We start from the raw sequence: 13,318 nt of genomic DNA, 5'->3' as shown, positions 1-13,318 counted from the left end.
CTTCTGCTATTGATGAGATTTAGGAAAAAAAAAATCCCAGTTTTCATTTGATAAAACCAGCTATGGAAGCACTTGCTGCTGCAGAGACTCCTTCTGAAAAGAAAATGAATAAATGGCTTCTTGAAAACTTTACTTCATTAGAGGATTTAGTATAGAAAAATTTTAAATCATCTAATAGGCATCCTGAGGGTCTAAGGCAGGGGACTGGTACAGAAGAACAGCAAAACACTAAACAAAACAAAATAAAACGAAGAAACAATGATAAGACTTGCACTTCACATTCTTAATTCTGGGATAGAATTTAAAGATCCATGTTGGTGTTCTTAAAAGGATAAATCCCTGCATTTAATTTTTATTAAATATGTTCTCACATTTAATACATTGTTTTCACATTCATATATACATACAAAAGTTGGGAGGCCTTAGAAACATGTTTATAATGTAAATATACCTATATATAATACTGTAAAATAAAATCTGAATAAAAATTTTATTCCAACAACATTTTTCTATTTTCAACTTTGTTTATTGTTTTAAGTTTTTTTTTTAAATCACAGTGGAAATTAACTTATGTTTAATCATCCAGTTAGTGCCTATTACCAACTTTATCAAATGCCAAAAGTAAACTCAGCTCGTTCATACACTCTATGCTCTGCTGCCCCACCATTCATTGCCTGATCTTTTTTCCTCTTTGAACGGCAACATTGTGATAAGATTGTGAAAAGGAGTAGCTAACCGGTGTGTACAGATACCATTTCAAGTATTCAGAAAGCAGTAGGCTGTATGCACTGTGCATTAAAAAACTGGTGATATCTAAGTACATGAGACTGGCTCCTGGTGGGAGTGTCACAAAGTTGTATGTCACAGTGTATGACAAGGATTTACAGCATTCTAGATTTTTCACAACTCTGCCAGGTTGGTGAGTGACGTTAAGTAAATATTTCATTTCTCTACTCTCAAGTGTCAAGGGTGGGATTTCCAACCACAAATAAATAAAGCACACACTCCGCATGTGCAGTGCAAATGCTCAGTAAACACAGTGACGTAGAATAAGCTTACAGTTGCCGTTTAGTAAGTGGTTCAACAGGGAGGTCCTGAATTTATGAACGTTGTGACTCGTCTCCCTGTTCCAAATAGATACTCTCACTATCCCGTGTCAAGCACAATGACCAAAAAGGCTACCGAGTTGGGCTGATGGAGTGAGGAGGGAACGGGAACTCATTGCACAAATGGGTGGCACAATTTCTGTCACTTCTGTGTAGCATGGAAAGTCTTGTTTGCTGACAAACTTCAAACTCCTGCAGTCAAACCAGGTACCAAGGAGGAGAAACGCAAATGTTCTGCGTAAGAGGAATTATATGTTGGCACCTATGTACTATATCATGACCCAGATAATAAAAGGAATGAGAGGTGATTATTTTAAAGCTAAAATTTTAGAAGTTGATACCTGAATATTCAAACTCAAATGATGGGATATCCAAGTCACACAAGCATTTGCACACGGCTCTGCTTCCAAGTGCTGTTTGAGCCGTACCCTTCAGTTTTACTTTGAACAAAAGTAAGAGCTTTGTCGCTTTGTCCTAATTAGAAAATTCTTCCGGAGAAAAATTATTGGTAGGAGGAAAATATTAGAAAAAAAAATGTGAAAACCTTTTTACTCATTTACTTCATTACGAGTTTCCTTCGCAAGTATCCATAGTTGGTAAGAAAAAAGCATATACAAAAGAAAAAAATAAAAATGTCTATAATAAACAAAAATACAAAAACTGTGCCACCCATCTTTTCACTTGCCTCGTTACACTGAGTTTAGGAAACAGTCTTTGAAATACTGTTACAAGCTAAATACAAATGGAAGCTAAAACTCAACGACACGGGAAACATACACACAACTTATCAAGAGAAAAACATCATCCCTCACCTGTAGTACATACATAACACTTAAAACTAAGGTCGGACACAATCACTTAATTGATTTAAATAATTAAGGCTTCTAAATGGTTCACTGCCAACTTTCTGCATCAGTGTTAGAATAAAATACATTTTTGCACTTGGGGTTGTGCTCTGTACAGACATTTTATCCATGGATGTCATTAACAGGGTCTGATGAGGGGGTGTTAGGATTGTTTGCTGACATTTAGTTTTGGTAGCTGTTAGACTATAGAGTAGCACTACAAACTCAATGACCGGACATATCTGCTCCCATCGCCTGGGCTGTTGGCTCATTTTACCTTCTTTTCATGTTTAATATGACCATTTCCTTTGTATCTGCCATTGAGGATTCCATTTTGGTAGTGTCCATTAACTGTGCTGTGCGTACTCCTAGAACACAGACTTTTGACTTTTCTATAGATAAATTTTGTCATATAGGACACTATGAAGTAGAGCGCGACAGCACCGAGCAGAAGCACAAAGGCAATATCCAGTAGAAAATACTGACAGAAGGAGATCTGATGGACAGCCGAACGGAGGTGATGGGCTCCGTCATGGCGAAGAATGTAGTCAATCCAATAGGTAGTCCGATTGACAGGGTGGCCGGGTTGATCCTTATGAATTTCCGATAACTTCTGAGCCCTCTGTCGATAACTGTAGTGGGGACAAACATGACATGATCATGTATACATACACATGTTTTGTACTGATAGATACATCAATTTAGAAATGTGGAAAATGACTGATATTCCTCTATAAGCATGTAAGTATGCTCCAGACACTGGGTTTAATGCTTTAAATACTTAACAATATCTCCATAGATTTCAAGCTGGTGAGAACAAGCAAATCTAGCAACATGAAATCATTCCACAGAGGAGAGGCAGATTTATATTTTCTGACCCAAGCCCCTCCCACACCACATTATACACTCTCCCCATCAGATGCTTCTAAAAGCTGTCAAGCAGTGTCTCATTGGAAAAGGGACACTTTCAAATTCTACAAAAAGGATAGAGAAAAGCAGGAACATTTTTCCTACCAGTTCTTTAAAAAGTAGTGTCACTCAGTTCTTTAACCCATAATAATTGATGGTGTGGGACTGTTATTTTATACCGAAGAAAAGGGGTTGAGGTGCATGATAATATGACGTATGTAGTATAGCCGAATGTTGGCAAGCATGTACACGAATATAAACCCTTCCTTAAGTCACTGACTAAAAAGAAAGACAGGTAAAGTGATATATAAAATGAAACCATGTAATTTTAATTTAAAAATGAATGAAATTTCCAAATAATTAATTTAAAATGTTATGCTGGAGAATTGTGAGACAATGTGACAGATGTCTGTGGTCTACTTCAAGAAAATAAAAAATACCATAAACGATATGACTCTGACACAGATCCCTACCAAGGAAGAAAACCTTAGGCATATGTGAAGCCCTGGCAGGCTAAAGGAAGAGGAGGAAGAGGTGTCAGAGCAGGTGCCTTCCAAGGGTAAACTCAGGGTATTCAGTCAAACTGCTCAAGGCTGTACTGAACAACAAGTTACGAGTTTAAATCATAGAGCCAAGCAGCCATTATCACAGAAATGGCTAGTTTACCAGAGCAGAAGATATTGATGGTAAGAGGTGCATGACCAAGACCACATGAGTAGTAACAATGAAGGCCAGGCCAATCAATCAGATTGGGCTGGGAGAAGTTAGAGTGAGAGAGTTGGTATGGGTTGGTTAAGATCCTGGATTCAATGTGAAAGTAAAGGGAAGTCAGAAGCAATTTACACTGCTTGCAACCTGCAGGGCTACGGGGTAGATCTGGTGGACAGGAAGCATCCTGAGGTACAGAGCACTAGCCATAGCGATGACAGCATGGGGATGTGATGGAATAAGAATCCATCCAATACACAGGAGGAGCTGGATGATGCTTGCACCTCTGCAGTGCAACCATCAGTCTACAATGCTATATGAATTGATGTGATGCTCCTCTTATGATGTAGCTGTAGCTTTAAATATTTAGCCTGTAACAGGCATGCTAACAAGTGAGGGAAATGACTGAAAGGGAATTAGCACTGGGGTCAGTAGCAAAGCAAGATAATCACTTGTAGGCTTTTTCTATACCCATGCTATGAGAAGATACAGCTTTTAAAGGCACATTTACCCTGCTATAACGATCTCCTTTATGAGAAGTCCTGTTGAAAATGACTTAAAATTTTCACCCAAATTTTATGAGTCCACCTACATCTCGTGTTACATTATATTACACTTTCTGGCTGATGGCAAAAGAAAGAGAAAGACTTCTTCTTATTGTGTTTTATTAAAAAGAGAAATATTTTTCTTAAAACAGAAAAATGAATCAGGATATTTTACACACTTTCCTCCTTGATTGTAATTAAACCTCTATTATATGTTATGAATTTATGAAAATAACTTGTATAGTAAAAGCTGACCATGAGTTAGTCAAGTGGTACTCTAAGGATCATTTTATCTTCATTTATTGGTTTCCTTATATGAAGGTAATAGGTTTTCATTAAGCAAAACTAAGGCTCTAATAAAGGAAGTAGGCCTGTAATAACAGCATGTATGTTTTAGGTTTAAAAAGCCAAAACCAACCAACCAGGCAACCGATCAACCAAGCAACCAACCACCACCACCACCACCAACAAAAAAAAAATTTGGCAAAATTGATTATTTGGCTTAAACCAGATAATTGTGAGTATAATGTTAATGAGGCAAATTTAGCCTTTTAAATAATGATTTCACACCAAAAGTGGAACATTTGCCATATATTTGAGGTAAATTACTTTGTGAGTATAATGACTTTTAGGTAATGGCACAATTAGCATATCCATGTGTACCTCAAAACTGCAGTTAGGTTTTCAGTGCAGTATAATGAGTGTACCCTGATCCTTCTCTAATTCATGCTGGCTCACACCTCAGAGAACATTGCTAAGCTGAGCTGGAAACAGAGCTCATGCAAGAGTGCTTGCCTGGCATGTGCAAACCCCTGGGTTCAATCTCTAGTTCCACAGTCAAAACAAACACACACATTTCCTGGTTCAACTACTCTTTGTAAATGTTCCTATATAATGACCCAGTGTTAGTAGCTCTCCAGCTTTACCACCCCGAATCCTTTCTTTAGATTTTGCAGGTCTATGTGAAAATGTTTTCCTCAGAACATTAATTCCTCAAAATGCATGAGATCTAACAGGAGAAATTAGAGATTATAGAAGGGGTAGTGTGCAGGTGCCTGAGACATACAGCATGCTGTTCCGCGTGCCACATTTGTGTCACAGACACTGGCTGATACAGGAGGGCCATCTCCAAGCCTACAAAAGGTAGCCTACAAAATGATTCTGATTTTTTTATGTTAAGCTTCACTATTATTTTTAAGAAACCATTTTTTTTCATCAGCATTTCTTATACTATAGCAAAGACTTGCAGCCCAGTGGTCAGACACACCACCTAGTTATAAAGAGAAAATTATATTACTCTCTTCAGTTATTTAATGCCATTTGAAGAACATGATAAACTAAACATCGCGTCTTTAAATGAAGAAAATCACTGCTTTGTTTAAAAGTACCCAGGCCAGCTGCTCACTGAAACTCATTTGTGAAGTGGGTTAACTCGGGACACATCAAGAATTTAAAAGGCAAAATAAAGATTCTAATTCATCATTCACATGAGCAAATACATCTCAGCAACGGCTAGTGCTGGGAAAGCCAGGCAGGATGGAGAGTTCTGATTAAGAATAAGATAGGTCTGTTCTGTTCATGTTTGAATAGCTTTGTGACTGTAGGCAAATTATTGGTGTTCTTTGAGTTTCAAGCCCCTCACTTCTACAGAAATAGCAAAACCTCTGATACAAAGCAGCAGCCAGTAATCGCTGATCAGCACTGTCAACTTGGGTGAATTTTGAATTCCCTGAGAAACATACTTCTGTGTATGAGTGTGAGAACAGTTCCAGGGGGGAACTGAGGAGGGAAGCTATGAATATGATAGCACTGTCCTATGGCCGGGAATTTGGGCTGAGGAAAAAGCAGAAGGTCAGAATGGTGGCACTGTTCCCCACTCTGCTCTCCTAGCAAGACGTGAGGAAGCCCCATAACCACAGCTGTGGTCACTCCTGCATCAGGCCTTCCTCACTGCCAGCAGGTTATACTTTCAAACCAAGGGCCACATCAACCCTTTCTCCTCCCGGGCACATCTTATCAAGTACTTGTCACAGCTATGGCAGCCGTATCTAGTGTAATAAAGTGTCGAAGGTAAACATCAGACACAAAATCTGACACACCAGCGAGATCCAATGATTGCCCCCACCTTTGCTTCTTGGTCTGACAAATCTTGGTAGCAAAAAACCTCAGGGTCACATCATGGATGGCTAAATGACTGTTATGTTTAACTTCAAATTTTAGGAAAACATACATAAGAAATAACAATGATATAAGAGATATCGTTCTATGACAGAATAGCAGAAAACTCACTGCCTATGTACTGTGTAATTAAATATATGTGTGTATGTGGATAAATGTGATAAATGTATATATACATACTATCATCTATCTGCCTTACATGAGCCGAAACCTTACCTGGGATTGTTGATAACTTTCACCAGTGCATCATACAGCTCCCCTTCAGTAACTGTATTCCATTCTAACAAGATCCCCATGCCTTTCGCCTGTACTCTAGTCATAGTATCATAATGGTCTCCAAAGAGTGGGATTCCCACTACAGGAACACCATGATACATAGTTTCAAATATACTGTTCAAACCACCATGGCTTAGGAAGGCTCTGATGTTTGAATGGCCTAAAGGATAAAAAGGAAATTACTTACATTATTACTCCAGATTTATCCAGAACTTCTTACAAGACCAACACACTAATAAATTATATTTTAGAAAGTGAATTTTTAAAGAGGTAATTTCATCGATCCATTCTTAATACCAATTAAAATGATTGTTACATATATCAACTGAAAGCCATTTGAGGTACTCTAAACTATAACATTAATCATGAAATAGAAGATGCTCTCTCAAGCACAATTTTCACATGACTAGCAACACACTTTAATTGCTAAAAATAAACAGAAAGCCAGTGAGGACATCAACTATAAGAATGTAGTATTATAATATTTAGCTGTCATGGGAATAGAAAGGTTAGCTTGTCAAAATTTTAATGAGGTATTCCTTCTAGTAAATTGCCTGCATTTTGTTAACAGAGGTGAAAAACTTGCATAAGAAGTGAAAGAAAAAAGTACGCTTAGAAAATGTGGTTTTGGCCAGTAAATAATTACAGGACACAGAAATTCAAATCTATTAAATATACTCACTGTAAAAACTTCCACACTAATGGGCTCTCGGTGCATTTGTCTCACCCAGTACTATAGAGAGAATGCCTACCCCTTACCTCAGACTAACGAAAGGACCCGATTCAAAAGTAGTTTTGGTAGCAGGATCCCTATTTGAACAAAATGTGTACTACCATGTCCAACACTGCCAACATCAAGTTGAGCTGGCAAATGACTAGAGGGGGACTAAAGGGTGAAGGGAGAAGAAAGCAGCTTAGTGCCTACTTCTAGTCCTGAATGGATCTTTGACTACAGGATTCACCACAGCACCTGCAAAGGTGTGGCAGAGTACTGTGAAAGGACTCATCTTGGAAAACTTGGAGCGCTGAGACAAGGAGAACCTGGGGAACCTGGAGAAGGGCGTTCTCACAGAGCATTAGGCAGCTGCACTCTGTTATTGATCCCACATGCAAAGTCAGACGTTCCTAGGTAAAAGCGTCACTACACTGTTGACTGAGCTAGCTGATGGTCAACCTCTCTATGGATTTTTTCCCCCTTGCTTCTTCCTACCTTATATAGATTCTAAAGTCACAATAACAAAGACATAGGAAAGGAAAGGAAAAGAATGAAAGTATGGGGAAAAGAAAATTGTGTTCATTTTTGCTCAGTTTCATGTATTAGATCGAAATGGGGTGGTAGAGAGGAATTTTATATAGAAGTTTTTCACCATTTTACAGTGAAAAAATTGAAATGGCTGCATTTGTTGGTTGGAGATGTAATGGCAGAGTGCCTGCCAATCATGTGAGGTCCTGTGTTCAAATCTCCGTGACTGAACACACAGAGCTCAATTATTTAATTATTTAGTGGCATACAACTATAATTCCAGCACTTACAAACTAGAGGCTAGACTTCAAAGCTATATAGTTGAGTAAAAGTACAAGTACTCAACTGTCTTTAAATAAAAAGAATAAATAAATAAAGTGTCTTGCTCTTAGACCATCGTAGCATCTAGAAAGTATATTTTAACATAAGTCTAAAGTATTTTTAAGGTTGTTACTAGTATTTTAAGGGCAATTGTTATAAAATAGTCATTTTCTTTAATATTTAGTATTAATTATGTATAAGTGTGAAGCAATACTGCCCCGATCAACACCTTCCTTATCATTTTTTTATTACACAGTAAGGGATGACATGCATTTAATAAAGAGATTTAATAAAAAAAAATTCATTTCTACTGTTTGTACTCATTAAACAAAATAAAATAATTTATATTTAGGAATACTTAATAGATAAGTATGATGTAATCAATATTATTGTAATTTTGTGTTAAAGACCAAAATCACAACAAATAAAAATTTAAGACAAATGTTTCTTTATCAGACCTACCTAGTAAATTAGGAAGATGTAAGGCAAATGATCAGGTCAAACTTAAATATTTCCCTTATTTCCAGCTTTTTTTGTTTCAGATAAGTGAATAACTCCCAAATTATCTAAGGTTTAGATACAACTATAAACAAATACAACATCAGTTTGTGTTTTTTAACTGCTTTTATCAACTAACCTAAGTCAGATAGAGTTTTATATTGCCACTAGTTTATATAATTTATGTTTTATGTACAATTAAAATTGGGTGATTTTTTAAAATGTTTTAATATAGATTTCAGCATTTGCATTTTACAAATGATTTTACAACAAACAAATTCTGGATCAGTGGTCTGAATTTTGAGAAATGAATGACTAGTTAAGAATGACTGGGCACACACTTTCCAAACCACTCCTGTACTAACACCATGTTCACTGATCAATCAAGCAAGTGCAGCTTCTGACTTACCAAGCAGGTCATTTTGAGGCAACCATTCTATGAGCTTAGTGTTGTTTCCTAGGTTCTTTGGTTTGGTTCCAGAAAACCTAAAATGGACACCAGACAATAGGTCTTTCAGAAATGAAGCTTTATAACATGCGTTCATTTTGTAGGCTTATGAGTGTTATGTTATATGATAAATTACTGATATTCTTCTGAGTAAAGTTTTGGTTTAGTTTCAATAAAAATATTCCAGACAGACAGATAAGATATAATTTTCTCATAAAGTCTATTTACTCTCTTAACAATTCTAAGATGCATATATAAGAGATGTGGGGACCCAAATGAATGTTTCCTAAATTTAATTCTTCACAAGTACCCAGAGAGAAGAGAAAGAACCACATCTGAGCTGTCACTAACCCCCATCCTGGCAAGCCAGTGCCAACACTGAAAGTAGCAGGAAGTATGCTTCATTCCCTTGAGTCCAGAGAGATTGGCAGACACAGCACATAGTTAGGCCGTTTCCTATGTGGTAAAGCTCAAATGTGCCTCACTACTATGAAGATGATGAGAGTCTTCAATAAGGTACACGGGTGTCTGAATTAACAAGCCTGATAGAGAACTCCCAATGGGACTAGAGTAAGACGGGGGAAATTCTGCTCAGAATAAAGGCAGTGCCCACTTCTTAGCCCAGCCTTACACAGTGTTAGAAAACCCAGACAATTTAGAGTATACGTAATGTCTTGGGAAACCCGTTTTCCTTTTTGTGGAGTTGTATTCACTCCTGAGCTCCAAGACTGCAAACAAATGCATGCTCAATAAAGTACACAGGTTTGATTCCATGCTGAAGTACCTTTGGGGGAAGCTGGAATGTACCTCAGAGTTTATCTTAACCAATATTAATTAGCTGGTAAGGTACTGAGAGTTTTAGAAGCTCAGTCTCTCAGATTAAGTGTCTCAAAATATTGATATAGGTGAGATTTTAAAGGGAGAGTACAAAGTACCTGGATTAATTGAAGAACTTAAGTTGTTTACTCATTCATTATTTTTTTCACTCATTCATTATTAACTACTTTATTCTGAGCTGATTTGAAAAAAAATATAGACAGGCATGAAATTACAACTAAATTTTAAAAATAAGGAAAAATGGGGGTTCAAGCTGGAGAAAACATAAGACTGAATTCAACATAGATTACCTCATTCCACAACATACTCTGAATATAGTCGATGCAGTTATCTTTATCAATTACAGACCTTTATGAATTAGTTTTGGATTTCAATGCAATAGAAACAAAATCAAAACCCAAGAGCATCTATCGAGCCAAGGCATCAATGTGCCGTGCTCTACAAGGGTGTGAAGATTACGTAAGGAGATACTGGGTTTCACCAGTAAAACCAATCTGAACTATCATGACCTTACCTCCAAATCACTTTCTGAGGCAGTCTCCCCAGAGCTCCTGCCAGTTTGTTAGCAATGTCTTCTGACAGATACTTGACACCAGCTCCAAAAGACACCAGGACAAAGCCATGCTCCTGAGCACCGTCTACCCACCTCTGCAGATCCTGCAACACAAACATGGAAAACAACTCTGTGAGGACCAATACAGGTCAGCGCTTGAAAAGTCTTCATATAATTCCCTTAAGCAAACAATAACGAAAAAGTACGAAGAGCACATGGAATCTTCCTCTAAAAACCACAACCTGCTTTAAAAGGTTTGTGTCAGGGGACAGAGAAGGTTTTCAGCCATTAAGGACACTTAACCACTCTTGCAAAGGACTTGGGTTCAGTTTCTAATACACATATACAACTGTCTGTAACTACTGTTCGATAAATATGGCAATCCCTTCTGATCTATATCCCATACACCTATGTACAGACTGTGCATGCATACATGTAAGAAAAACATTCATAGACATAAAATAAGTGTTTCTTCTAAGAATGCTCATTGAACTAGGATGCCATATATTTTTGTTCTTTCTTTCCTCTCCCCTCACCCATAGCCTCCCCATTCTCTATCCTTCTTCACTGAGTATGAACAAAAAACAATAGCTGAGAGTATCAGACCGCAAAGGTCAGAACATTCTACCAGTTGATCCATCCCTGGTTAGAAATATGAGAATACAAGAAAAAAAAAATCAGACTTCCTATGTGCCACCCCCTGCAGCTATATTCTCAGTGAATCTTTTCAAACTTTGCCTGGGGTGGATGAAATGCACAAAAATGAAAGCAGTCTCCCACTTAGGTAGCACTCCTGTCAGTTACGTTTTGCGTCACCAGTTTTAGGTGAATAGCGGCTGGTCATCCAGGTAAACAAATCTTACTCAAAATGTAGAGGCTGTTTGCTGTGTGAACACTAATGGGTCCAGAAACATTTGAGGATACAAAACTCCCTACCAAATCTACTGAATGGTACACCATTGGCAGTCATCAAAACAGGGTGTGACTCAGTTTTGTATTAATATTTGTGGCTTAGAGCCTGCTGTCAATGCTAATCCACAGATCCTGCCTTTCTGTTCAGTACCAGCGGATTGCTGTCCTGTGTTGCTATGGTTTGACAGTTTCTTAGCATTTTTTAGGACACACTGACCCACAGCCAAGGAGTACTACAGGGCAAGAATCATGTCACCCTGGCACCAGTCTTCAGCTTGCCTATAGGAAAAGAACATGTCATATACATTTTTATTTAATGATACCTGTATAAAGGTGCTTAGTGACATTTCCTTCCTAGAGAAGGAAGGGAAAGACCACAGTTCATATCCCAAATGAATTAGAGAATAAAAACACCATGAGATGGAGAGCGAATGGTGAGAAGCTAGAGCCCTGTCGCCAGTGAAGAAAACACACTTGGATTGGTGGACAGAAACCTATCTTAGCATTATTTTCTAGGAACCTTGATTCATAATTGTAAAAAAGAAACAGAGCCTACCTCAAATTGAGATTAAAACTAACATTTTTGTTACATTTTCCAATCCTTATTTCACATGATGAAAACTTAAGCATCATATCTCTAGATTCTAAGTAACAACGAGAAGCAAATCTATTCCCAATTTAAATTTTACACACAGTTGTGAGGCAGACATATCTAAGACATACAAATGCCTCATGTAAGCTATCACCTACCACTGAACTTTGGGATCAGTTCTAGTTGGAAAACATTTATTCAGATGCAGGAAGCTTCACAGAAATGATGCCAATTTTTCACAAAGACTTGAAACGCCCCAGAGTTTCAAGTTTCAGTAACTTTAGTTTAAGTTTTTCAAAAACACTTTTCCAGTTTTTATTCTGCATGAAGTCAAATCACACACACACACACACACACACACACACACACACACACACACACACACACACACTCTTTTTCTCCCTTTGCCTACTACAAATTTAACAATAGTAAGAATGTATTTGTTTAGTCTTTACTAACAGTCAAGGAAGTAGACAAAGTTGTATTCATATGGTTTACCTACAGGAAAAGCAGTCAGTATTCCAGTAGTACTTCCCTAGACTTAGAAGGAACAGTGTGGCTTACAGGTGATATTCAATCTGGGTTGGAGGTAAAAGAGATAAAAAGAATGTCCTGAGTACAGATGGGGAAGTAGTAGACACATGGCTTCTACTTGATGGAATCCTCCTCTCCCCATGGTTTCTGATCCTCACAAGTGCACAGAGCAGTGACTTGACAGATGCACGATGGGAACACTGAAGAGACTGAGACTTCTGGGTTTGCCATAAAGACCCACAGGAAACACATTAGAGTTAGAGGTGACAGGGACGTTAAGGCTGCTAAGCCTACAGCAAAGACATAAACTGGGATCTCATGAAAAAAGTGTGCTTATCTCCACTAGGTTGGGAAGATCTAGCTAGCAAACACCTCCTCTATGTATATTCTAACAATTTCTTCCAGAATTCATCAGTGATTCTGTGAAAGTCCTTTAAGAAAATTAATCTCAGAATAACATGTGCAATATAAAAGACCTGACTATAAAATTTATTATTCTAAAATATGAGCATACCTAGAAACTTCCTTCCTCCTTTCCTCTAAGAAAATAGCAAATTAAAAACAACAACGATGAACTAATAGTTCATTCATTTGCAGTAAATATCAATAATCTATAAGAAAAAACTAAAATAAATGTATAAAAACACTTGAAGAAAACATGAAAACTTTAATAAAGGACAAAAATATCTAAATAAAAAGAGCAATAATAAGCCTGAGTCGTAAATGTTAATGTTAGAATGATGCCAATTTTTATAAAAACTAAATTTCATGTATTAGTGTATTTTCAGAGAGAATTTATGAAATATTAAAAGC

General features: G+C 37.3%; 1 protein-coding gene across 1 annotated transcript in view; it reads right to left on the bottom strand.

Moving 5' to 3' along the window:
* Positions 1-314: 314 nt before the first annotated feature.
* Ugt8 (UDP glycosyltransferase 8) overlaps positions 315-13,318 on the bottom strand; it is a 68,734-nt gene continuing 55,730 nt past the window's right edge. Inside the window, exons 3-6 of the mRNA XM_032897362.1 lie at positions 10,429-10,571; positions 9,039-9,115; positions 6,508-6,727; positions 315-2,583 (exon numbers count right to left, since the gene is read on the bottom strand). Of these exons, the coding sequence (XP_032753253.1) occupies positions 2,220-2,583; positions 6,508-6,727; positions 9,039-9,115; positions 10,429-10,571 (804 nt within the window). The 3' untranslated portion in view covers positions 315-2,219. The remainder of the gene's footprint in view (positions 2,584-6,507; positions 6,728-9,038; positions 9,116-10,428; positions 10,572-13,318) is intronic.

This window comes from Rattus rattus, chromosome 3 (assembly GCF_011064425.1).
Source record: "Rattus rattus isolate New Zealand chromosome 3, Rrattus_CSIRO_v1, whole genome shotgun sequence".
Taxonomy (NCBI): Eukaryota; Metazoa; Chordata; class Mammalia; order Rodentia; family Muridae; genus Rattus; species Rattus rattus.
This window is presented reverse-complemented; position numbering and strand designations above follow the sequence as displayed.